Below are 27,082 nucleotides of genomic sequence, written 5' to 3'. Positions count from 1 at the left end.
TATAGAGAATTCATGTTCTAGCTTAATAACTCTTTAACGTATTGAAGATTGTTTCTAAAGGTCATTAATATGTAGAGTATTCCTTAAAGGGTATGTGAAAAAAAAACGAAACCATTATATGATATACAAATACGTCTGGTATTACCATATTACTCTACACAAACCTACAGGTCATCGGGTTTTGCAACAATGAGTAATCACATTATTCCTGTAGACAAAAAAGATTTAAATCTGTGATTTCCAGCTTGGCAAACAGCAATTTTTACAGAACTTTATACACAAGAAAGCTCTCAGAGTTGTTCTGTATAAGTGAAGGATATTTAGATTATATCTCATATATATGGAAATCATAAAAAATGTGTTTTGTTGAAGTGTTGGGACATAAATACTGAGAAAAATATATTTAAAAGTGGCACCAATATTAACCACTGAGAAAAGAAATACTGTTTTATCACAGATCATAATGTAGCAGCTCATATCAGCTGTAGAAACACCTTAAAGGGACATGAAATATCTCCTGTTTTGTGTAAAAAATGTGCTTTGCGCCACACTCCTTAGAAAAGCCAACTATGTTTAAACCTTAAAAAAATTATTAAACAATTAATCACAATTTAATTAATTAATTTATAATCTGTAAAAATATGTTTTATTAAATATTTTATATAACTTGCAGTAAAGTATCAGAAGTCATTCTAGTGTATTTTCCTTCACTGTATTTTTGTCAGTAGATCTGGTAATACGTTTGCATCTTCTCTTATCTAGCACATATGTAGTGAGCATAGGAAATGAAGGGTTGCATGCCCCATCTTACATGGGATAGTTTTATTTGTCACAATATATCTGCAGCCATGATACTAGATAGGATTTGTGATGCATTTTCTTTATCGGTTACCGGCTGAGGGATTCCCGCATACAGCTGGCATGCTAGCAGCTCATTCATGGGAATTTATTATAGATGAAATCTATTGTTAACGTGAGTTATCTGTACTAACAGTAAAATATCAGGTGTCCTAATGCCCACATGCAAACTGCTTCTAATGAATGAACTCATCTCCACGACAGAATTTGACTCCAGACTAGAAAATAGTATCAGCTAGCGGTCCTATCAGTATGCAGTGCTTTATAAATATAATACCGCTGAGCTTGTACAATAGACAGTGATGTAAATAGATGCACAGAGAGAATTATTTCTGCTCTGATTGTGTTAAATGGACATTTTAGATGATTATAATGTAATTCACACACTGAATAGTGTTAAAGGGTCATTATCCACAAACTGAACCCCCCCATACAGTTTTTAAATAGGCATGGTAAAATTATTATTTTGTTAATTATTTTGTTCTTTTTCTCCTGTATTTTAACTCTGAGGGGTATATTTATTAATGTGTGAGTGGACATGATACGATGTAGCGTATCATGTCTGCTGCACATAGATAAATGCCGACAGCGTATGCTGTGAACTGCTGGTGCTAGCAGGGGGTGTCAATCAACCCGATCGTATTCGATCGGGTTGATTTCTGTCCGCGGCCTCAGAGCAGGCGGAAAAGTTATGGAGCAGCGGAGCTTGATAAATCGGCCCACAAAAAGTGTCTTTTTTCCCAGTAACCGCAAGAGTTTTTACTCCAGACTTCAGTGTACTCATCCAGCTACAATGTACACAGTTATTAGGGCAAGAGTTAATTTGTTATATGTCCTTAAAGGGACATGATACCCACATGTTAAAGCATTTGGAAGTGATGCAGCATAATTGTAAAAAGCTGACTAGAAAATATACCTCTGTGTAAAATAGTAAGATATTTAAGCTCAGAATTTCCCAATTATTCACACCACACTAAAAGGGACAGTCAACTCCAAAATATGTATTGTTTAAAATATAGATAATCCCTTTATTACCCATTCCCCAGTTTTCCACAGTCAACATGGTTATATTAATAAACTTTTAACCTCTGTGATTACCTTGTATCTAAGACTCTTTTGACAGCCCAATGATCACATGGCTATCTATTTATTTATTTATCTATCATCTTTTGACTTCGATTTTAGCCAATTTGTGCAGTGTCATGCGCAACTCCATGGGAGAGAATGTTATATGGCCCACATGAATTAGCCTTGTCTTGTTGTAAAAAGCTAATAAAAAAATGCAACTCCATGGGAGAGAATGTTATATGGCCCACATGAATTAGCCTTGTCTTGTTGTGAAAAGCTAATAAAAAAACATGTGATAAGAGACTGTCTGTAGTGGCTTAGAAACAGGCAGATAAATATTATTATATATTAATATAACAATGTTGGTTGTGCAAAGCTGGAGAATGGGTAGTAAAGGTGTTATCTATCTTTTTAAACCAGACATCCTCAAACTTGGCCCTCCAGAGGTTTTGGAACTACATTTCCCATGATGCTCATCCAGCATATCAGCTGGCTGAACATCATGGGAAATGTAGTCCCAAAACCTCTGGAGGGCCAAGTTTGAGGATGTCTGGTTTTAACAATTACAATTTTGGTGTTGACTGTCCCTTTAAAAGAGACGTTAAGCAGCCAGTCAGGATACTAGTCCCAAGACTTGCAAGGGAGCGTGCATCTGGCATATGCAGGCACAGTCATGTTATTTTTCTATTCAGTTTAAGGAATTTTATATGAAATCTCACAAGATTCAGTGAAATCTCATGACAACACAGCAAAGCAATGCGTGACCTCAGCACTGCTGATTGGCTATTGTTTTTTGTTTTCAACTTCTTGTAGCTGGACAGCAGCTGAAGTATAACTTTTTACACAGAACTTACTCTGCTGAGCTGAGGAGATTGTGAGGTAAAATATCTTCCTTTTTTACATAGAGATGCTCAGGTGATATTTTCCTGTCAGCTTTTTACAGTTATACTGCATCAGTTTCAAGTGATTTAGCATATGAGTATTATGTCCCTTTAAATGGCAACAGCAACAGGCCTTTCAAGCAATGGCCATTTCTATACTATACATTATATTTACAGCATTCTCTTTTCTAAGAAAGGTGATACAGCAAACGTTTGGTTGTAAAGAGAGAATCAATGAAAATTTTATAAGAGAACTGGGAAAGCAGGAGTCAAAAATAGATGGATAGGATATTATTTAAAATCATATAATTTATACAATAAAGATGTGCTCTGTGCTGAAAGAAGTTAGTGAACTTTTAACCCATTAGCTGCCAAAAAGGGCCATAACATACTGCATAGCTCACCCTAGAAACCAAGAGGTTAAAACATGAAAAAGTCAAATAGCTAAGTAATCAGTCCTCGCACAACCCATTGAGACCATATTGTTACATTTTCTCATTTTGTCAGTGTTTAATAAAAGAGCTTTTGTTTTGATTGATTTAATGAACTGTCTGCTTGTTTCTGGAGCTAAGATAAAGAGATTTGTGTAATAATGTTACTATATTACCTGCTGCAACTACAAATGTATATGGTCTAAATTATTGCTCAGTCCATCTGCTCGAAATAACTTGTTTTGCTTTCAAGATCATAACTGTCCTGGAAAGCCACCTGTGTACAGATTTGCCTGTGTATCTGGTGCTGCAGTGTGTTCATGATCTGTTCCCATGTGTGTGTCTGTTGCTTCCAGTAAATGGCTTCTAACAGATCTGTATTTCCTATAGGTAACACCAACAGCATCTTTGCATTGGACTATATTAGCGGCGCCTTAACACTGAACGGACAGCTGGATAGAGAAAATCCCCTGTATTCTTCTGGATTCATTCTGACAGTAAAGGTAATAATATTAAATGTTAAATAAGACGGATTCAGTAATTAATATATTTTCAAGATGTAGAAATGTACAGATCAATGGCTACCAGTTCAAAAAATATACTAGACACATCAATAATGTTCTTATTAAATGATTTTACATAGTGGGAACTCCTTGTTGAATGCTGATCAAGGTAGGAAGTATGGCCAGGGTCGTCTCCAGAACAAATGAAATGGGGGGCATTTTTTTTTCATGAGGGGGCACGCATTTACAAAGCATGTATGAGAGTCAAAATAAGAGCAGACCTACATATTCTGCAGGAAAGTGTAGCTTCTGGCTGGCTTATCCCCCACTATTAACATTTGGAGAATATGCGCTAAATCACTAGGTAAAATAATGAAGTCTAAATCCTATGGAGTGCACTAAAACAGAGCCATTAAATGTGAGACCCCCAGTGCAATAGCTCCATAAAAACAATTTACTCCTTAATCACCCTGATCCAAAACCCTTAAACTCATTCTCAAATCTCAATCATGTCCCCTAAACAGCCATGCACCCCCCCCCCCAATTAACCTATTTGTTTGCAATAGCAGTGAGGAGTGAGAATACTAGGTTTTCAGGTACTGATAATTTTGTAAATTAGATTCAGCAATACCTGTTTTGCAATAACTAATGGATATCAGGCTACTTAATACAACCTATGTACTGTGAACCTATAAGAATATGATTGTATCATATAAATGTGTCTATAAATGGCTACCGGCTTCTATTGATGCCTCAAAAGTGCACTGTGATCTTAGGCCCGGCCTAAGATCACAGTGCACTTTTGAGGCATTGATGGAATCCGGTAGCCATTTATAGACACATTTATATGATAAAATCATATTCTTATCATGGTCTATTGTTTAAGAAAATTTATAGGGTTAAAGACAAGCCCAAAAAGTCTCTAATTAGCTTCCAATTCCAAATAAGAGGTTAACACACGGAGCTCCTTGCAGATGCGTGATGAGACCTCACAGTTCGGCAGCTACCTTCGCCCCCAGCATGCTGCATTACATAACAAATCATTATTTTATTTATTATTTTTAAAGCATATGATCATATCAATATTTTTTGAGGGGGCACAGCATTCCATTTGGGTGGGCATTGCCCCCCAATGCCCACCCTTGGAGCCGACCCTGAGTATGGCCCAATTAAATTGTAAGTACAAAATACATTTTATTTTCATTATTATTTGGATTATCAATATTAGATACAACATGACCAAAGAATTTAAAATGGACAGAAAATGAAGTCAAGTTGTAAATTATTTGAATATTTTTATGAACCTAGCTGGATTGACCCTGAAGTCTTTTGTATATATAGGCAAGATCACTCACTAAAATTCTCAAACCACTGATAAACCTCATAGGAAAGACAGCTAAACCAGCACTAAATAGAATATATTATTGCACAGCCCGATATTTTATCTGATTATCCATTAAAATTTATTAAAAGAAAAAAAAAACTGTCACTTAATTGACTGGGTTTAATTTGAGGGCTGATGTGGACATATAACCAAGAGTGGCTACTGGTTCTTTGGGTCTGATCTGAAGTCTAACATGGACATCTAGCTGACATAAAGGGTCATCGGTGTTAAGTTGTTGATCTGAGGTCTGATAACAACGTCAGCTATGTTACCTGGTCACCATCTCATTGTTGTGTAATTTGCAGAGGACATCTAGAGATCCTAGTGTCAGATGCAATGGTGCCTTTATGTTTTTCAATAGAAGAAAGTTATCCATCACCTGGAAAATATTATTTGTTTATTTTAGGCATAAGAACTCTCTTCAATTAAACAGCCTTTAAATGTATAGAGAATATAACACCCCTTTAATTTACCCACCTACTCTAATAAAGAATTTACAAATTAGTTGTATTTGTTTCACATTAATTGGACACAGCATTCCATTATAATTAAATTTATCCCTTGATTATTGGTTACCAGCTGTTTTTGTGGAACACCCTATACAGACTTTTAATGTTTGTGTGATACCCCAAGTGAACATTTAATGTAATACAATTTAATGTAATATAATGAGATTAAAATTAATTTACTGCAAAATTAGATGCAAATAAATATGTCACAAAATGTTATAAAATGAAGGAAGTGCAATGTCAGCTCCAGGTATCTTTTCACCTTCAGACCTAACTCTGTGTGACACACTTAGCTATAATGGATACTGGGGCTAATTAGAAGATTTTGTAACTTTTCATTTACTATAATCAATTTAAATAGATAATGAATTACTGTTTTTCTTTATTTTGTATAAGGGACATTATAGTAACTGGAATGTTCACAAGTGCATTTAAATTTTGAATGGAAGCTTTTTTTTTTACAATATATTCACATTAACAAGGAGACTTCTAGTAAAATGCATTACTGTTTAAGGGACATGAGTACTTATAATGCGCATGTGCAGTGCACCTGCATTCAAACAAGGCACCTGATCAGAGACCGGACAGTAATGTGTCAGCAGATGACTCTGCCTCTGGCAAACCACAGTCAGGTTTCTGGAGGGGAAATCAGTGTTTGAAACAGTTACTATCCTGAAACTAGAAGCATCTTTCCTAATTCAAGTATATCCAAAGTTTCAAGCATTCCTTAAAAACATATCTGTTCAGGGCTGCAAACACCTTGCTTTAAGATGTCTCTCCTGCATCTGCTCCCTCTGCTTCCTCTTGTACTTTCTTTAGAATGTAAGCTCACGAGTCCAGCTGTCTTGTTGATTGTCTTATATAAAGATGTTTTACAGCTTACAGTGACTCAAGACCAGGGCATTCTACCCTTTATGGTTCGTCTAAATGTCTTCTGATTATTACACTCCCAACTGCATTGTCACAGCACTGCGCAAAATGTTGGTGCTTTAAAAATAAACGATAATAATTTGCAAAAAATGCTCCTTTACAAAATGTAATGCACTTTATACAATGTTCAAAGGGTACAGGCATATAATGTGTATTTAACCTTCTGAATTTAAAACCTATATACGCTGTTTCATGTGCAGTATTAATTCTCCTGGCAAGCGGTGTATTCTCAGACTGCAGTGAAGCATGACTCCTGTGTTGTGGGTCCACTTGATCAGCAAGGACCATTCCATTTTTGCTCTGTCTGATCTCAGGCTTTTAATTAAAATCAATAAGAAGCTGGTTTGTTGGTGAGAAGTGTCCTAAGATGTGCCAGGCATATAGGGCTGTAGAAATGGCTACAAATCAGCAGCCCCATTGATTAGGACGGTCCCAGGTTGCGCCCAAGGTGTATAGATCATTTATCTGCTTTCTAACGGGCATCTCTCTGGTAGGGCTGGAAAGTGACACATAATTACAGCACTTGACCTCAGATAAGATTCTTTTTAGCCTTAGTCATTCGTTCAATACACCATTATCATCACACAGGTGCTTCAGGTGTCCTGATCTTTCATTTTCTGCCGTTAATTGAAATGAGAAAAAATAAGAAACGACATCTCCTTGTATAGGACAGAACATGCAGCCTTGTGACAATCGCACCATCCAATTAAAGACCTTTCTCCTTATAAACTCTTCGCTTTCATTGACCGGGTCTTGTCTGCTCAGTGTCCAATTTGTCAGTTCAACAGAAGTGAGCAGTTGTTGCATTCTATGTCTTTTTCTATTTATGTTGTGGTCAAAGATTACAAATGAGAGTCATTCCTACAGCATTTTCGATCCAAATAGGATTATTTTGTTGCTTGACTCTACTCAGAATACAATATTAAAGGGACGTGAAATCCACATTTGTCTTTCATTATTCAGATAGAGCATGCAGTTTTAAACAACATTTCAAATTTACTTCTATGATCTAATGTAATCCATTCTCTTGGTATCCTTTGTTGAAAAGGATACCTAGGTAATCACAGGAGCTGCTGATTGGTGGCTGCACATATATATGCCTCATGTAATTGTCTAAATGTAGCCACCAATCAGAAAGTGCTATCCAGGGTGCTGAACCAAAAAATGGGCCGGCTCCTATGCTTACATTACTGCTTTTTCAAATAAAGATACCAAGAGAAAGAAGAAAAATTGATAATAGGAGTAAATTAGAAAGTTGATTAAAATTGCTGCTCTCTCTGAGTCATAATAGAAAAAATTTGGTTCCAGTGTCCCTTTAAACTCGAAAAGTTATCCCCATAAATAAAATAATTTAATTTAAAAAATAAAATGTGTTAAACTTGGAAAATCTCTTTTTTTTAATGAGAAATACAAAAGGGCTGGTCTTAAACATTCTATTTTTTAGGAAAAATAAATAACATTTTAGAAAACATACATTTATTTTGCAGAACACAAGTCCAGGGTCACAGGCTGTCTCGCCATCGAGGCAGGTATAGAGGAATTTTCTGAACTGCGGGTGAAATATTGAGCAGTTCTCCATAACTTGTTTACCTGCTAATCTGATAATTTGCACATGAACAATATTTGCGCTATAGAGTGAAAAAACTTTACTTTTTACTTGTAATATGAGTGCGCAGATGCTTGAAATATACTGCAGGATTCATTTCACCCAAGCGCAATTAAAAGGCTAGGAAACTCCAAAATTTTCTTTCTTGATTTGGATAGAACATACAATTTTAAACAACTTTCCAATTTATTTCTATTATTAAATTTGCTTAATTCTCTTGTTATCCTTGGCTGAAGGAACAGCATTGCACTACTGCAGAGCTTTCCAAACTGTGTGTCGTGACACATTAGTGTGTCAGCAGAAGTGTGTAGGTGTGTCCCAGCTTCAGCACAATTTTTTTCTAATTGATCATCTTAACCTATTGGTGCAGCTCAGCGGGAACTGAAACTATTCCCATTGGCGGCACATTGGCTCCTGACTGCATGTGCAGTCTCCTCAATGGGCTTGTGACTGCATGTGTAGTCAGTGAGTGGGACAGCAGTGTGCTTGCAGTTTGCGCGCAGTAGTCAGTCGGACTCGCAGAGGGCAGCAATTTAAACGCTGAGCTGAAGTCATGTCAGTGTTTTTTTGTTTTGTTTTTGCAGCTAGCTCCCAGTAGTGCATTGCTGCTCCTGCTCTTGATATATGGATAGGAAGTGGAAGCTTAAAAATGCTTGATGATGAAATGTGAGTGTCTTTATCTTATATTCCACCAAATATTCAGAAACTGTCTTCTTCCCTTTGAGGTTGATGGGATGAACACAGTTTCTGAATATTTGGTGGAATATAAGATAAAGACACTCACATTTCATCATCAAGCATTTTTAAGCTTCCACTTCCTATCCATATATACAACCCATTAAAATAGTAGGTAGCTATTGGTGATGTTAAACTTTTTTCTATTTCTTGCACATACTTATATACTGTTACTTGTAAATACATTTTGTTATTATATAATTTATGTCTGTGTCCGTATCTCTTAAAACAAGTTAGTTTAACCTCCTTATTGCTGGTACAACTGAATTACTGTGTCGCGATATGATGTAGGTCTAAAAAGTGTGTCACCAACATGAAAAGTTTGGAAAGCTCTGCACTACTGGCAGCTATCTGTACACGTCTAGTCAGCTAATCACAAGAGACAAATGTGTGTAGGCACCAATTAGCAGCAGCTCCCACTAGTGTATGATATGTGCGTATTCTTTTTAAACAAGGGATACCAAGAGAACAAAGCACAATTGAAAATAGAAGTGAATTTAAAAGTGTCTTAAAATGACATGCTCTATTCTAAATCATGCAAGTTTAATTTTGACCTTCTTATCCCTTAAACCTTACATATCTTGTGCACAGTAATAATGCAATTGTTATCTAAGCCAATATTTTTAGACTTAAAGTTATTGTAAAGTTTAGGTAATTAGTGCCCAGTATCTAAAAATACTCTTAAAAACAGGAGCACTTTAATTCATTAAACATTACAAGCATCTTTTTTTCTTTCTTTTTTTTTAAAAAAATACCTTTTTGTTACGGTAATCAGACAGCCAATTCTCCGTCCGTATCTCCTTCTGGATTTTGCAGATTGATGACGAATCCAGGTTCCTTCAATTGTTGTGTGCCTCACAAGCTAAACACCAAAGAGGTCACACAACGATTGGAGGAAGCGGATTCGTCATCGATCTGCCTAACAATGAAGGAAATGCAGGCGGAGGATCGTCAGTGTGTTTACAGTAACAAAAAGTTAAGTATTTTAAAAAAGAAGCATAATTGGAAAGTTTAATGATACTGGGCTTTAAATCATTCAACTTTACAATCAGTTTCACTATTAAAGGTATCACCTGAATATCGCTTTAGTTGTTTCTTGCAAAAATATTTATGCTTTTTTCTAATGCTCTGGCTAATACATTATTAACACAAACATACACAAATCACACACAAATATACGGGCACATACACAAATGCACACACTTATATACTGACATATAAACATACACAAATACACACACAAATATACTGGCACACATACACAAATACAGAGACACAAATGTACTGACACACAAATGCACACAAACATATATACAGACCCACTCATCCACGTTAGTAACAATATTGATAAACCTGTAAATATTTTTTTTTATTTTTTTAAATTAAGGGGACAGAACTACTGGATGACCGCAGTCCGTCTAATGCAACAGTGACCACTACATTCAATATTCTTGTTATTGACATCAATGACAATGCACCGGAGTTTAACAGCTCAGAGTACACCGTCAGTATCCCTGAGCTGGCACAGCTGGGGTTTGCTTTGCCCTTGTACATCCAAGTTCAGGATAAAGATGAGGTAATTTATTTCTTACGTACATTAACAGACTGTAATTTCTTGTGCAATTTATGGACCCTTCCTTGTATTTAGTTCCGTCAGTCTTTATTTATTTTGTGTTTGCACAATATTTCATCCCCAATAACAAATAGTCAAACAGATAAACCAATTTTACAGTTTATAGGCTGTGAGCTCTTTTGTTTAATATTAGATGTGAAATCAGTGGCTCTTAGTAACCAGTCATAAACTCTGGAGCATTTATGTAACGTTATATTGCTGGGGGGAATATGCACTTTACAGAGTTCTGACATCAGTGGGGGCAAAGGAGGAAGAAGGGGAAATTAATGAAAATAAATAAAAATAAGGATAAGTATTAGAGACTAAGCTTATATACCTGATGCTTGTTTATAGAAAGGTCAAAAACAAAATGTGTATGTGTGCATTTTAATTTGAAATATCAGCATTTTTGCAATATACTTTCATTAGGAAAAAGACTTCTTATAAAAGTTATTATGTCCTGTGAAGGCCTGTGCACTTTTATTCAAACACCACAACTTCTCAGAGAGTCAGCAGTGATTTGTGTGATACAAATTATGTCTTCAGAAACAATACACATAACCTCCATCTCTCTGAGCAGGCATTGTGTTTGAATACAGGTGCACATGCCCTCACAGAAGTAGGGATAGGCGAATGTGTAAATTTCCGAATTTCGAATGATAGAACGAATGTTATTACTGAAATTCGAATTATAAATCCGAAAATTGATAAGAACGAATATTCTTAAAAATTCTATAATCGAATGCTATTAACAGTTTTTCGAATGTCACTTTTGAATTCGAATGTTTATAATTATATCGAATGTCCACATTCAAAATTTTGAATTTAACATTCTATTTAACAAATACTGTTCAGAAGTTCAATAGTTCATGTGGTAGGGAGGGAATCTAGTAAATTGTTACATAATAGATACAAATATATCATTTTGAATGTTTCTATATAGAATATTGCATAATTCGAATATTACATTTAAAGAAAGCATTAGAAATACTATTACAAATATAAATTCAAATTTTTCGAAAGATCGAATGTTAGAATGTTATGTAAACATTCGAAATTCGATTCGAACAAACAAATGTGTTAAAATTCGTTTCATTTTTCAAATGTTGCGAAACATTTGCCCATCCCTAGCGTGTATGCCACAGAAAAACAGTAATAAATTTTACTAGAAGCACTTTTGCTGATAAAAGTATATTACAAAAATGCTTCTATTTCAAATTGAAATGCACCTATGCACATTTATTTTGGACCTTTCTATCCCTTTAAGTAATTAAAATTTTACTCTCCAGTTTTTTTATTTTTTTATTTCAGTTGCTGCAATCAGACAAGAACGCAGTATCAATAGAGCGTGACCTAGAAACACCTTTTAACTGGACAATATCTTTATTAGTTTAAAGATTATCAAACAGGATCTAAGGAGGGGAAGCTTATTTTCACAAACTATATAGATACTCAGGGGTATATTTATCAAGCTCCGTACGGAAGGCTCTAAAGACCGCTGCTCCATAACCTGTCCGTCTGCTCTGAGGCGGGCGGACAGAAATCGTCAGAAATCAACACGGTTCGAAATACGATCGGGTTGATTGACATCCCCTGCTAGCGGCCGTATGGCCACAAATCTGCAGGGGGCGGTATTGCACCAGCAATTCACAAGAACTGCTGGTGCAATGATAAATGCAGAGAGCGTATGCTGTTGGCATTTATCGATGTGCAGCGGACATGATCCGCTATATCGGATCATGTCCGCTCGCACAATCATAAATAGGTCCCTCATAGTCATTTCACACATTAAACACTTATTTATATTTTTCGCTGTGATATTTGCCTTAATTACCGTCATATACATGAATTTTTATAAAGCTTGATTTTTATAAAGCTATTGCTGATTAGGCAACAAAGTAATTAGAGTTTTGATAGTTTACGTTTTCGAGAGAGACAATAGAGGGGTCATTTGTACAACAAGCTGAAGTCTTATTCTATATGGGGGAGGAAGAGGAAGAAAAGAAAAAGGGGGTAACGTTTGTAATACATGTAATTCACCATTAAATTGCCTATAATGAGACAAAATCAATCACATTGAGCACAGATAAGATGAGGTTTGCAGCTCGCACATTGATCCTGTCTATATCAGTGTGAATGGAATTGAAGAGATAACTCTTAGAAAATGTATAAAGGAGCAAGAAATGAAAGAGGAGAGACACAGGGTAGAGAACACAAACAGATACAGAACAGTCATTACAATGGAGTAAAGAATCAGATCGGTATAATTCAGGGGGCAGGCGGCTCTTTGAATGCTGATTTATACAGTCTGAGCTGGTACTGTGCACTCTGCAGAGGAGCTGCCAATGTCTCTCACAAATTTATAGTATAGGAATAAAACAAATGTTCTATGTCCTGGTAAAGTCTGTGATATATTATATTCCTATTGGTAGCATATATAACAACTGTATTGTTTTTAAAGGGACAGTAAATCCTTGAGATTGGCATATAAAGGGCCAGATTACAAGTGGAGCACAGATTACAAGTGGCTGGTTGTTGCTACCGCGAGCTTGTGGTAGCAATTAGCAGTCAGAAAATTAACCAGAAATCAGATCTCTGGTTAATTTTCTAAAAGTGCCCCAAATGTCCCCAAAATAGAGGGTCTTTTATTTTTTATGAAAAAAAATGTAGCATTTTTTTTTCATAAAAGAAATACTCCACTAGGCAAAGTATATATTCAGGGCTCAAAATTTACACTAGCCCACTAGCCATTGGCGAGTGGAAATGTAACAGTGATGAGTGAAAGTTAGTGAGTGGATGTCTACAAATATTATCTAAAGCGATATTTTATATCCATGAAGGGGCAAGGATTTGTTATTCCTCTAGGGCTATAGAGACCCCATTAGTGTTTAGACTGTTACTTCTGAGAGGGTAAACTAGGGCAGAGAGAGATTGGAGAGGACAATTGCAAGTGGTGAAAAAGATAGCGTTAAGAAAAAGTGGAGAAAAAAAAAGAGTGAAGAGATTTGAGAGAGTGAAAAGAAAAGATATGCAGGTAGATTCATCATTGTGCTAGCGGACACGTTTTGATGTAGCACATTGATAAATGCTACTTCATAACTGCTGTTTCCGGCGAACCTGAAGGCTCGCGCGTAAACAGGAGCATAAAGCTTCATACGGAGCTTAATAAATCGTCCCCATGGCCTGAGAGAGAAGGGAGGGGGTAAAAAGAGACAATGAAGAGAGAGGGAGTGGAGAAAGATGATGTAGTAGTTACAAAACAATTTTTCCAGGTCTGCTCTGACCTCACGTTAATGTCAGCACTCTCTGCTTTCTCTCAGTTCAGCAACTTTTTGTCATATGGTTGTCTTCCCCAGAACCCCAGTTGCTAACTGCTATGCACTTATTTTTGTTAATTTATTACTGAATGTAGCATTATTTAATCTATGGTATAAAACACAAACAATATTACAAACATTACTGCACAATAAGGTGTTTCACATTGGTTAAACATATGCAAAGAGGGGAGGTAATGGGTGTGGTGTGGGTGGGGTAGTGGATGGGATCAAAAGTGGCAAGTAAAAATTTGGGCTGGCTAATAGCTTAGGGCTTGAAATTGTGAGCCCTGCCTACTTATATACATATATATTTAAAATAGCTGCCCATCACTGCAGGACTTACCCCCTTAACTGCACTTGTTCTCATGCCAAAGTTTTTCTAGCTTTTGTTCTATCTTAGTTGAGTGTGTTTATCTATTTTCTTGTTTGTTCTCTTGATATCTTTTGGTGAATGGCATTTGTTGGTAGACTCAGGAGCGTTCATGTGTATGGAGCACTATATAGCAGCAGTTTTTAAGCAATGTATAACATTTTTAAAAACAGCTGCCATATAATGTTCCAGACATGCACACTCTCCTGAGCCTACCTAGATATGCTCTTCATCAAAGCATGCTAAGAGAGCAAAGTAAATAGCCGTTTAAGGACATTTAGATGTCCCTAAATGTCCTAATTCAGGTAGAATGTAAAATTATAACAAGTTATAACATTTTCCTTTGTTCTCTTGGTATCCTTTGTTGAAAAGCAGGTATCTAGAATTCAAAGAATGCTTTTAACAGTGTTATACAAGTGTTATGTGCAAGAGCAATGTTTGCTGCCATGTAGTATTTCAGATGTGTGCATGACACTGACCTAGGTGCTCTGCAGAAAAAAATACTACAATTGTGATAAATTCTGTAAATTGGAAGATGACAGGGTTAAAGGGACATTCCAGCCAAAACTGGAATCCACATGGATGCACTTTAGTTTTGAAACATTTTTCTTACATACATGCATTAGCATATGTGTGAACAGGATATGACTAAAAGTGCTACACTTATTTCCCTGATGGTCTCACAACCAAAACAAAGGAAAGTGGTTTACAAAATGCAAAATACAACAGCGCTAAAAAGTACTAGAAAACTAAGGGTTCAACTCTGAGTAAGGTGCTACTAGTTTAGAAAAAATTATAAATAAATATGGTCTGACTCGTATTACCAATATAGCTCATATAACAATTAATAAAACATAAAATAGGACAACCAATATGGCGGATAATAATAAAACAAAAATACTTATATTGAGGACGTCTCCTCTAATAGTAATTATCCGGATACAAGACAATATTTGAAAAATGTCCTATAGGTCATAGAGCATAAACATCTACTATACTCAATACCACCTTCTATAAAAATTTAAATAAACATTAAAATAAACAGTCCATTGAAAAAAAACAAAAAACAGACTGTGAATGGATGTCTTGAATTTGTATTCAATGCAATGTCGTGAGTATAAATTTGTATTCAATGCAATGCCGTGGGTATAAATTTGTATTCAATGCAATGCCGTGGGTATAAATTTGTATTCAATGCAATGCCGTGAGTATAAATTTGTATTCAATGCAATGCCGTGGGTATAAATTTGTATTCAATGCAATGCCGTGGGTATAAATTTGTATTCAATGCAATGCCGTAGGTATAAATTTGTATTCAATGCAATGCCGTGGGTATAAATTTGTATTCAATGCAATGTCGTGGGTATAAATTTGTATTCAATGCAATGTCGTGGGTATAAATTTGTATTCAATGCAATGTTGTGAGTATAAATTTGTATTCAATGCAATGCCGTGAGTATAAATTTGTATTCAATGCAATGTCGTGAGTATAAATTTGTATTCAATGCAATGCCGTGGGTATAAATTTGTATTCAATGCAATGCCGTGGGTATAAATTTGTATTCAATGCAATGCCGTGGGTATAAATTTGTATTCAATGCAATGTCGTGGGTATAAATTTGTATTCAATGCAATGCCGTGAGTATAAATTTGTATTCAATGCAATGTCGTGGGTATAAATTTGTATTCAATGCAATGTCGTGAGTATAAATTTGTATTCAATGCAATGTCGTGGGTATAAATTTGTATTCAATGCAATGCCGTGAGTATAAATTTGTATTCAATGCAATGTTGTGAGTATAAATTTGTATTCAATGCAATGCCGTGAGTATAAATTTGTATTCAATGCAATGTCATGGGTATAAATTTATATTCAATGCAATGTCGTGAGTATAAATTTGTATTCAATGCAATGTTGTGAGTATAAATTTGTATTCAATGCAATGTCGTGGGTATAAATTTGTATTCAATGCAATGTCGTGAGTATAAATTTGTATTCAATGCAATGTCGTGGGTATAAATTTGTATTCAATGCAATGCCGTGAGTATAAATTTGTATTCAATGCAATGTTGTGGGTATAAATTTGTATTCAATGCAATGCCGTGGGTATAAATTTGTATTCAATGCAATGTCGTGGGTATAAATTTGTATTCAATGCAATGCTGTAGGTATAAATTTGTATTCAATGCAATGCCGTGGGTATAAATTTGTATTCAATGCAATGTCGTGAGTATAAATTTGTATTCAATGCAATGCCGTGGGTATAAATTTGTATTCAATGCAATGTCGTGAGTATAAATTTGTATTCAATGCAATGCCGTGAGTATAAATTTGTATTCAATGCAATGTCGTGAGTATAAATTTGTATTCAATGCAATGCCGTGAGTATAAATTTGTATTCAATGCAATGTTGTGGGTATAAATTTGTATTCAATGCAATGTCGTGAGTATAAATTTGTATTCAATGCAATGCCGTGAGTATAAATTTGTATTCAATGCAATGTTGTGGGTATGAAATGACTGGATACTGTACCAGTCGCTCTGCCGATGTTAGCAGTCTCGTCCCAGCTGGACCTGGAGAACTGCCACTTACAAAAAGATCCGTCCTACTTGATCCATTCCATGACATAGTCACAATTCAAAGATCCGACTTGAACCGGAAGTGTGGAGAATAGAGACGCATTGTGTACAAACACACATCCAAGATCGGAAAACAACCGGAGGTCACAGAGCTGGGACGAGACTGCTAACATCAGCAGAGGGACTGGTACAGTATCCACATACGGGTACTTGGAGGTAACATTGTTGCCGTCTGACAAATTGTTGGAATCCATCATACATTGACATTTATGTTGCGAATTATATAACCATCGCTCAAATATCAGTAATTTAATACCTACGGCATTGCATTGAATAGAAATTTATACCCACGGCATTGCATTGAATACAAATTTATACCCACGGCATTGCATTGAATACAAATTTATACCCACGACATTGCATTGAATACAAATTTATACCCACGACATTGCATTGAATACAAATTTATACCCACGACATTGCATTGAATACAAATTTATACCCACAGCATTGCATTGAATACAAATTTATACCCATGGCATTGCATTGAATACAAATTTATACCCACGGCATTGCATTGAATACAAATTTATACCCACGACATTGCATTGAATACAACTTTATACCCACAACATTGCATTGAATACAAATTTATACCCACGACATTGCATTGAATACAAATTTATACCCATGACATTGCATTGAATACAAATATATACTCACGGCATTGCATTGAATACAAATTTATACTCATGGCATTGCATTGAATACAAATTTATACCCACAGCATTGCATTGAATACAAATTTATACCCACGACATTGCATTGAATACAAATTTATACCCACGACATTGCATTGAATACAAATTTATACTCACTGCATTGCATTGAATACAAATTTATACTCATGGCATTGCATTGAATACAAATTTATACCCACGGCATTGCATTGAATGCAAATTTATACCCACGACATTGCATTGAATACAAATTTATACTCACGGCATTGCATTGAATACAAATTTATACCCAGGGCATTGCATTAAATACAAATTTATACCCACGGCATTGCATTGAATACAAATTTATACCCACGGCATTGCATTGAATACAAATTTATACTCACGGCATTGCATTGAATACAAATTTATTCCCACGGCATTGCATTGAATACAAATTTATACCTACGGCATTGCATGGAATACAAATTTATACCCACGGCATTGCATTGAATACAAATTTATACCCACGGCATTGCATTGAATACAAATTTATACCCACGACATTGCATTGAATACAAATTTATACTCACGGCATTGCATTGAATACAAATTTATACCCACTACATTGCATTGAATACAAATTTATACCCACGGCATTGCATTGAATACAAATTTATACCCACAACATTGTATTGAATACAAATTTATACCCACGACATTGCATTGAATACAAATTTATACCCACGACATTGCATTGAATACAAATTTATACTCACAACATTGCATTGAATACAAATTTATACTCACGACATTGCATTGAATACAAATTTATACTCACGTCATTGCATTGAATACAAATTTATACCCATGACATTGCATTGAATACAAATTTATACTCACAACATTGCATTGAATACAAATTTATACCCACGACATTGCATTGAATACAAATTTATACTCACGACATTGCATTGAATACAAATTTATACTCACGTCATTGCATTGAATACAAATTTATACCCACGGCATTGCATTGAATACAAATTTATACTCACGTCATTGCATTGAATACAAATTTATACCCACGACATTGCATTGAATACAAATTTATACCCACGGCATTGCATTGAATACAAATTTATACTCACGACATTGCATTAAATACAAATTCAAGACATCCATTCACAGTCTGTTTTTATTTTTATATTTTTTTCAATGGACTGTTTATTTTAATGTTTATTTCAATTTTTATAGAAGGTGGTATTGAGTATAGTAGATGTTTATGCTCTATGACCTATAGGAAATATTATTAATATTGTCTTGTATCCGGATAATTACTATTAGAGGAGACGTCCTCAATATAAGTATTTTTGTTTTATTATTATCCGCCATATTGGTTGACATATTTTATGTTTTATTAATTGTTATATGAGCTATATTGGTAATACGAGTCAGACCATATTTATTTATTACTTTTTCTAAACTAGTAGCACCTTACTCAGAGTTGAACCCTTAGCTTTCTAGTACTTTTTAGTGCTGTTGTATTTTGCATTTTGTAATACATGCATTAGCAAAACTGCTTCTAATAAAAGCTATAGCTGTTTCAAATGTGTATGTAGGTATGCACCGTGCACCAGCATTTTAAACACAGCACTTGCTCAGAGAGCCTAAAGTGCTTGCACCATAGGTAATTACTAAATTTGTTTATTGCTGACATGATTACAAGCCCCACTTATGCTCTGAGCAGCTGTAGTATTTAAAATGCACTGGGAATATCTTTCTATGCCTCACATGAACATGCAAAGGAAAATGTTAACACTTAAACTGTGCTAACTTTTAGTAGAAGCATTTCTGCCAATACATGTATATTGCAAATATGTTTGTATTTAAAGATCAAATTCATCTATGTACATTTAAATTTGGACAGGAATGTTCCTTTAAGTTTATTGCTAGGATTAGGTTTACGGCTAGGGTTAGGGTTATGGGTTAGGTGAGGGTTACGGCTAGGGTTAGGGTTATGGGTTAGGTGAGGGTTACGGCTAGGGTTAGGGCAAGAGTAACTGTTAGGGCTAGGTATGCGGCTAGGTTTAGGTTTATGGCTAGGGTTAAGGCAAGAATTACTGCAAGGGCTAGGGTTAGGATTATGGCTAAGGTTAGGGTTATAGGTAAGGTTAGAGTTAGGGCTAGGGTTAGGATTATGGGTAAGGTTAGAGTTAGGGCTAGGGTTAATGTGATAATTAGGGTTAGGACTGAGATTACTGATATGGTCAGATTTATGGCTAGGGTTAGGGTTATGACTAGGGTTATGGATGAGTTTACTGCAGCAGTTATTAAGGTTATTGCTAGGATTACTACTAGAGATAGGTCTGGGGTTATTGCTAGGGTTAAAGCTAAGGTTATAGTTATTGCTAGGGTTACTTTGCTAGGATTACTACTATAGAGATAAGGCTGGGGTTATTGCTAGGATTACTACTAGAGATAGGTCTGGGGTTATTGCTAGGGTTAAAGCTAAGGTTATAGTTATTGCTAGGGTTACTTTGCTAGGATTACTACTATAGAGATAAGGCTGGGGTTATTGCTAGGATTACTACTAGAGATAGGTCTGGGGTTATTGCTAGGGTTAAAGCTAAGGTTATAGTTATTGCTAGGGTTACTTTGCTAGGATTACTACTATAGAGATAAGGCTGGGGTTATTGCTAGGATTACTACTAGAGATAGGTCTGGGGTTATTGCTAGGATTACTACTATAGAGATAAGGCTGGGGTTATTGCTAGGATTACTACTAGAGATAGGTCTGGGGTTATTTCTAGGATTACTACTATAGAGATAAGGCTGGGGTTATTGCTAGGATTACTACTAGAGATAGGTCTGGGGTTATTGCTAGGGTTAAAGCTAAGGTTATAGTTATTGCTAGGGTTACTTTGCTAGGATTACTACTATAGAGATAAGGCTGGGGTTATTGCTAGGGTTACTTTGCTAGGATTACTACTAGAGAGAGGTCTGGGGTTATTGCTAGGGTTAAAGCTAAGGTTATAGTTATTGCTAGGGTTACTTTGCTAGGGTTACTACTAGAGATAAGGCTGGGGTTATTGCTAGGGTTAGGAATAAATTAGGGGTAGAGTTTCTGGTAGTGTTAGGGATATGGTTAGTGTTAAGGTTTATTCTGGAGCCCTAGAGTGGCCACATAATATTTTTTCTATAAATCTTGCACACAATTTAGTAAATCTTGCACACAATTCACGACCACACCTGGGGTTCTAATAAAATAACATAATCTACCTCTTGCCTAATGAGGGGAGACCACTACAGGCACTGAGACATTAGGCTTTAATAAGAATCCAACATCTTCTACCTAACCCTGAAAAAGTGTGACAAACATCTGCCTACAACTGCAGTCCTCCGGAAACAGCTCATAATAAAATTGGTTCTGCCCCTCCAATTTCCTGCCTTTTACCTGTTTAACCACTTCTCTGCCAGAACGGGTGCAATGGATCTTTTGCAGATAGTGCCTATAAGTTATGAATCACCCCGCATATATAAATGATTTATTATTTTTTTATGTCCCCAATGTTTAGTTATCTATTTCTTCTTTGTTATTGCCCTATTCAAATTCAGCTAACCACAAATTTCTGCCTATACCTGTGCACAGTTTATACTCTGAGGCTCTGTAGGCTATGACTAGGGATATGTTTAAAGTAAATTCTAGGGTTATTGTTGTACCAGACACCAGAGAGGGCATTGCAGGGTAGATGGGTACTTCCCTATTGGTGGAGATATCACATGAGACATTACTGCACAGGCAACACTGCTACATACATTGTTTCTATAAATGTTTTAATTGTATAGAAATTCCAACTGAGAACCGAACAGAAAAAAGTGAATGCCATCTATATATAAAAGTTTTAATCTTCATTTAATGACCTAAATTAGATCAGTTTTAATATCTGCCCATCTGGGAGCACAGGGGTTAACAATGCAGCCACATATTTTTCATGAGAAAATCAATCAATACCCTATTGTATCTAATGCTAAAATCCCATCTGTATGAGTCTCTTGTTGGTTGATATTTCATCACAATTAGATAAAGTAATTTGCAGACAATGATATACAAGATTTTGAGTTGAGGATCAAGCCCTGATACTGGATATTTAAGAATGGTATACATTTCGAGTCTTAAAGGGACAGTGAACACATTTAAGATTGTAATATAACACATGTTTCTATTGTGTAGATTAATAATATCAGTTAGAAAAAAAAAATGTTTTGCAGATAAAAAGGTTAAAGGGACACTAAAATTGTACAATGCTTTAACCCCTTCACTTTTTGGTAATATAAAAAATAATTTGCCCAAAATACAGGAATTTTTTTAGCATTTTTTCTATCACTCCATTTAAAGAGAAATAAAGCATGTTTTTTTATTTACCTGTCAATACTATATATTTTTTAAATAGACAACAAAAGGTATTGATCTAGGCCCATTTTGGTTTACTTCATGCCACCATTTCACCGCAAATTTGTGAATATATAAAAAAATTGATAACTTTTTCACAAACTTTGTGTTTCTCACTGTAATTATTTACATACTGCTTGTGCAATCATGGCACAAATTATTGTGAATGCTTCTCTGGGATTCCCTTTGTTCAGAAATAGCAGATATACATGGCTTTGCCATTGGTTTTTAGTAATTAGAATGCTGCTAATTACAGCTGTGCACCACACTTCTATTATTCCTGGCAGTAAAGGGGTTAATCAGGTAGCTTGCAAGGTGATTTAAGCTGCAGTGTAGAGAAATTACCCTCCACCCCGATCTCTAGCTGATCCCTCTTAAACAGCCCTCTCCCCCACCCCCAACTGGTCACCCCCATCTTAGCTACTGGCAGACAGTCTGCCAGTATGCAGTTTATTTGTTTTAATTATTATTATTATTTTTTTATATATACATTTGTTTTTTTCTGCAGTGTAGTGATCCTCCTCAACACTCCCACCTCCCTGATTCCCCCAAATAGCTCTCTAACCCTCCCCCTCTCACTAATTGCAGCCATCTTTAGTGCTGGCACCTTTCTGCCAGTACCTATAAATAAAAAAAAAATAAAAAAAAATTCTGTAGTGCAGTGGTCTTTATCCTCTTCCTTCATTTTATTTTCTGCAGTGTAGGGCCATCCCAATCCCTCCACCTCCCTCCTTCTTCCCCCCTGGACCTCCCACCCGCCTCAAGGTTTTGCTCCCACACCTCCCACCGGCACAAGCAGATGATCATTACAGACGGAGACACAGTGTGTCCTTCAGATAAAGTGTAAACTAAAATTAAAGAAAATAGTTTCCAATTTATTTCTGTTATCAATTTTATTTGATTCTCTTGGTATCCTTTGTTAAAAATCAGGTAGTTAGGCTCAGAAGCATGCACATCTGAAACACTATATCGCAGCTTTTAACGGTGTTATACATTTGATGGTAGCAGTGTTTGCACAAACTACTACTCCACACGTGCACACTATCAACTAAAGTTATGCTCTACAACAAAGAATACCATGAGAACAATGGAGATTTTAACTAGAAGTGAATTGGAAAAATTTATTTTTGTAACTGCATGCTCTATCATTTAAGAAAATTTTAGTTTCTTGTCTCTTTAACCTTAACCATATCCCTAACATTAGAGTAATCCTAACCCTGCTTTAACACTAACCCTAGCAGTAACCTCGGCTCCAAACCTTTCCATAACCCTAGCCTTAGCCATAACCTAACCTCTAGCCATATCCCTAACCCTAGCAGTGACTTCAACCCTAAACCTATCCATAACCCTAGCCTTAGCCATAATCCTACCCCTAACCATATCCCTAACCCTAGCAGTAACCGCAGACCTAAACCTATCCATAACCCTAGCCTTAGCTATAACACTATCCCTAGCCTTATCCCTAACCCTAGCAGTGACTTCAGCCTTAAAGTTATCCATAATCCTAGCCTTAGCCATAATCCTACCCCTAACCATATACCTACCTCTAGCCATATCCCTAACCCTAGCAGTAAACTTAGCCCTAAACCTTTTACATAACCATAGTCTTAGCCATAACCCTACCTCTAGCCATATACTAACCTCTAGCCATATCCCTAACCCTAGCAGTAACCTCAGCCCTAAACCTTTCCATAACCCTAGCCTTAGCCATAACCTAACCTCTAATCATATCCCTAACCCTAGCAGTAACCTCAGCCCTAAACCTTTCCATAACCCTAGCCTTAGCCATAACCTAACCTCTAATCATATCCCTAACCCTAGCAGTAACCTCAGCCCTAAACCTTTCCATAACCCTAGCCTTAGCCATAACCTAACCTCTAATCATATCCCTAACCCTAGCAGTAACCTCAGCCCTAAACCTTTCCATAACCCTAGCCTTAGCCATAACCTAACCTCTAATCATATCCCTAACCCTAGCAGTAACCTCAGCCCTAAACCTTTCCATAACCCTAGCCTTAGCCATAACCTAACCTCTAATCATATCCCTAACCCTAGCAGTTACCTCAGCCCTAAACCTATCCATAACCCTAGCCTTAGCCATAACCTAACCTCTAATCATATCCCTAACCCTAGCAGTAACCTCAGCCCTAAACCTTTCCATAACCCTAGCCTTAGCCATAACCTAACCTCTAATCATATCCCTAACCCTAGCTGTAAACTCAACCCTAAACCTATCCATAACCGATCTTAGTCAAAATCCTACCTCTAGCCATATTTCAACTTCAAGCCATATCCAAATCTCTAGCCATATTCCTAACCCTAGCAGTTACCTCAGCCCTAAACCTATCCATAGCCTTAGCCATAACCTAACCTCTAACCATATCCCCAGCCCTAGCAGTAAATATAGCCCTAAACCTATCCATAAACCTATCCTTTAGCCATATCCCAACCTCTAGCCATATCCCAACCTCTAGATATATCCCTAACCCTAGCAGTGACTTCAGCCTTAAACATATCTATAAACCTAGCCATATCCCTAACTCTAGCAGTGACATTAGACCTAAACCTATCCATAACCCTAGCATTAGCCATAACCCTACCCCTAGCCATATCCCAACCTCTAGCCATATCCAACCTCTACCCATATCCCTAACCATAGCAGTAACCTCAGCCCTAAACCTATCCATAACCCTAGCCTTAGCCATATCCCAACCTCTAGCCATATCCCAACCTCCAGCCATATCCAACCTCTACCCATATTCCTAACCCTAGCAGTAACCTCAGCCCTAAACCTATCCATAACCCTAGCATTATCCATAACTTTACCCCTAGCAATATCCCTACCTCTAGCCCTAACAATATTCTATTTAAAACGTTTTTTTTTTCAGCATGTCAGTAGAGTCAGAATGTTATTAGAACAAGTTAACAATTTGTTTGCAGCAATTATTTTGAAATGTAAAGCTCCATCCAACACTTTCCTTATTTGGAAGAGCCAATATGAATTTGAGTCTAGAAGTTGAAAGGCTTTGCCACTGCCAATATCATAACAAAATCTCCATTGTTTGGATTCTGCATAGCAAACTGCAAACAAGGGAGCAATATATGGCAGTATTAGAATTGTGAACCTGCCATGTGCTCTTTCAGTTTTCAGGACTGGAAAAATCTTAAATTAGAGGAAAAGAAGGCAAAAAATATAAAGTATAATATAAAGTTGTTTTATTACTCATAACTTTCATGATTCAGATAGAGCAGCAATTTTATGCAACTTTCTAATTACTTCTATTATCAATTTTCTTTGTTCTCTTTGTTTCTTTATTTGAATAGCAGCACTTGCTGATTGGTTGCTAGCTACCCAGTTGCTGAACCAAAAATGGGTTGGCTCCTAAGCTTACATTGCTGCTTTTTCAAATAAAGATACCAAGAGAACTTTTGATAAAAAAATTGATAAAAGGAGTAAATTAGAAAGTTGTTTATAATCGCATGCTCTATCTGAATCATGAAAGAATACATTTGGGTTTGTTTACTTCTAGGGATGGGCGAATGTTTCTAAAAATTCGAAATTTAAAACGAATTTTGATACATTCGTTCGTTCGAATCGAATTTTGAATGTTTATATAACATTCTAACATTCTATTTTCAAATTTTCATTTTCGAATTTTTCAATAAAATTCAAAAATATTCGTTCGAATAATAGAATGTTTAGCTATGTAATTCATTCAATTTCAAAATGTGACATTCAAATTTGAAATAGTATTTCTAGTCTACAACTGTGTTTAATAAATGTAATATTTGAATTTGAATGCCACATTTGAATTTGAAGTAGTATTTCTAGTCTAATACTGTGTTTTAAATGTATTATTCGAATTTGAATGTGACATTCGAATTCGAATGTCACATTCAAATTCGAAATAGTATTTCTAGTTTGCAACTGTGTTTAATAAATGTAATATTCAAATTCAAATGTGACATTCGAATTTGAAATAGTATTTCTAGTCTAATACTGTGTTTTAAATGTATTATTCGAATTTTGTCACATTCAAATTCGAAATAGTATTTCTAGTCTAATTCTATGTTTTAAATGTAATATTCGAATTCGAATGTGACATTCGATTCGAATGTGACATTCAAATTTGAAATAGTATTTCTAGTCTAATACTGTGTTTTATATATGTAATATTCGAATTCAAATGTGACATTCAAATTTAACATTCGAATTCGAATGTGACATTCAAAACTGTAAATAACATTTGAAAATCGAATTTTTAAGAATATTCGTTCTTATCAACATTGTATTATGTAAATCGAATTTCTACAATAACATTTGTTCTAACATTCGAATTCGGATATAAACACATTCGCCCATCCCTATTTACTTCCCCTCTATGCCAGATGTTGGATTATCCCCATTTGTTTCCTTTCGTGCAATGCTAGCTGTGTTGGGCAAGTTGGGTATAAACAAAATACTAACCTGCTAAATTACATTAAAAATACATTTTTCAGTAGATTGTGGAGTTTATAATGTTTGTGCCACAACAAGAACAAAGTCTTTTATGCTTCCTGCTAACTGCCCCGTGGGTTTCCTCGTTAATGACATCTGTATCGCAGGCTCATCACTGCTGTAAAGGCATGAAGGTGGCATTTTAACTTGTGAAGATATTTGATTGGACTTTAATTAAAAGGTAGCTGTGCAGAAAAGGAGAAGTGATAAAACGACACAAGTCTATTCGGTTTGATTTTCTGTCACTGGGTACAATAGATTAGCGAGACACCAGCTTATCTGGCAAACACAAAATAAGCACATACGCACACGTCCAGAGCAGCACAAACAAATGAAAAGCTGTCTTTTTAAGGACACTGAATTGATTCTACAAACTTGAAATTAGCCATTAGCTGAAACGTAAACATGGTGTTCTGTGTTAGTGAAGTCATTTATCTGATCCCTTTTTTTACTGTAATACCTAAGAAAAGCAGTGTTCTCCACTTTTTTTGCAAGCCAGGTGGGAATATGAAAGCAGATACTTTTTCAATATTATAAAAAAAATTGTTATTTATAAACGTTACTTATAGCGACATGAAACCCAATTGTTTTAATTAAAGTATATTTAAAGTTGTTTTATTACTCATA

At 35.7% G+C, this 27,082-nt stretch overlaps 1 protein-coding gene across 1 annotated transcript in view; it reads left to right on the top strand.

Annotated features, from left to right (window-relative positions):
* Nucleotides 1-27,082, top strand: part of CDH23 (cadherin related 23) — a 1,210,211-nt gene that overhangs the window by 559,429 nt on the left and 623,700 nt on the right. The window contains exons 10-11 of the mRNA XM_053692025.1: nucleotides 3,629-3,741; nucleotides 10,293-10,481. Of these exons, the coding sequence (XP_053548000.1) occupies nucleotides 3,629-3,741; nucleotides 10,293-10,481 (302 nt within the window). The remainder of the gene's footprint in view (nucleotides 1-3,628; nucleotides 3,742-10,292; nucleotides 10,482-27,082) is intronic.

Source organism: Bombina bombina, chromosome 9, assembly GCF_027579735.1.
Source record: "Bombina bombina isolate aBomBom1 chromosome 9, aBomBom1.pri, whole genome shotgun sequence".
Taxonomy (NCBI): Eukaryota; Metazoa; Chordata; class Amphibia; order Anura; family Bombinatoridae; genus Bombina; species Bombina bombina.
The sequence above is the reverse complement of the archived record's forward strand: the minus strand, read 5'-3'. Positions and strand labels throughout refer to the sequence as shown.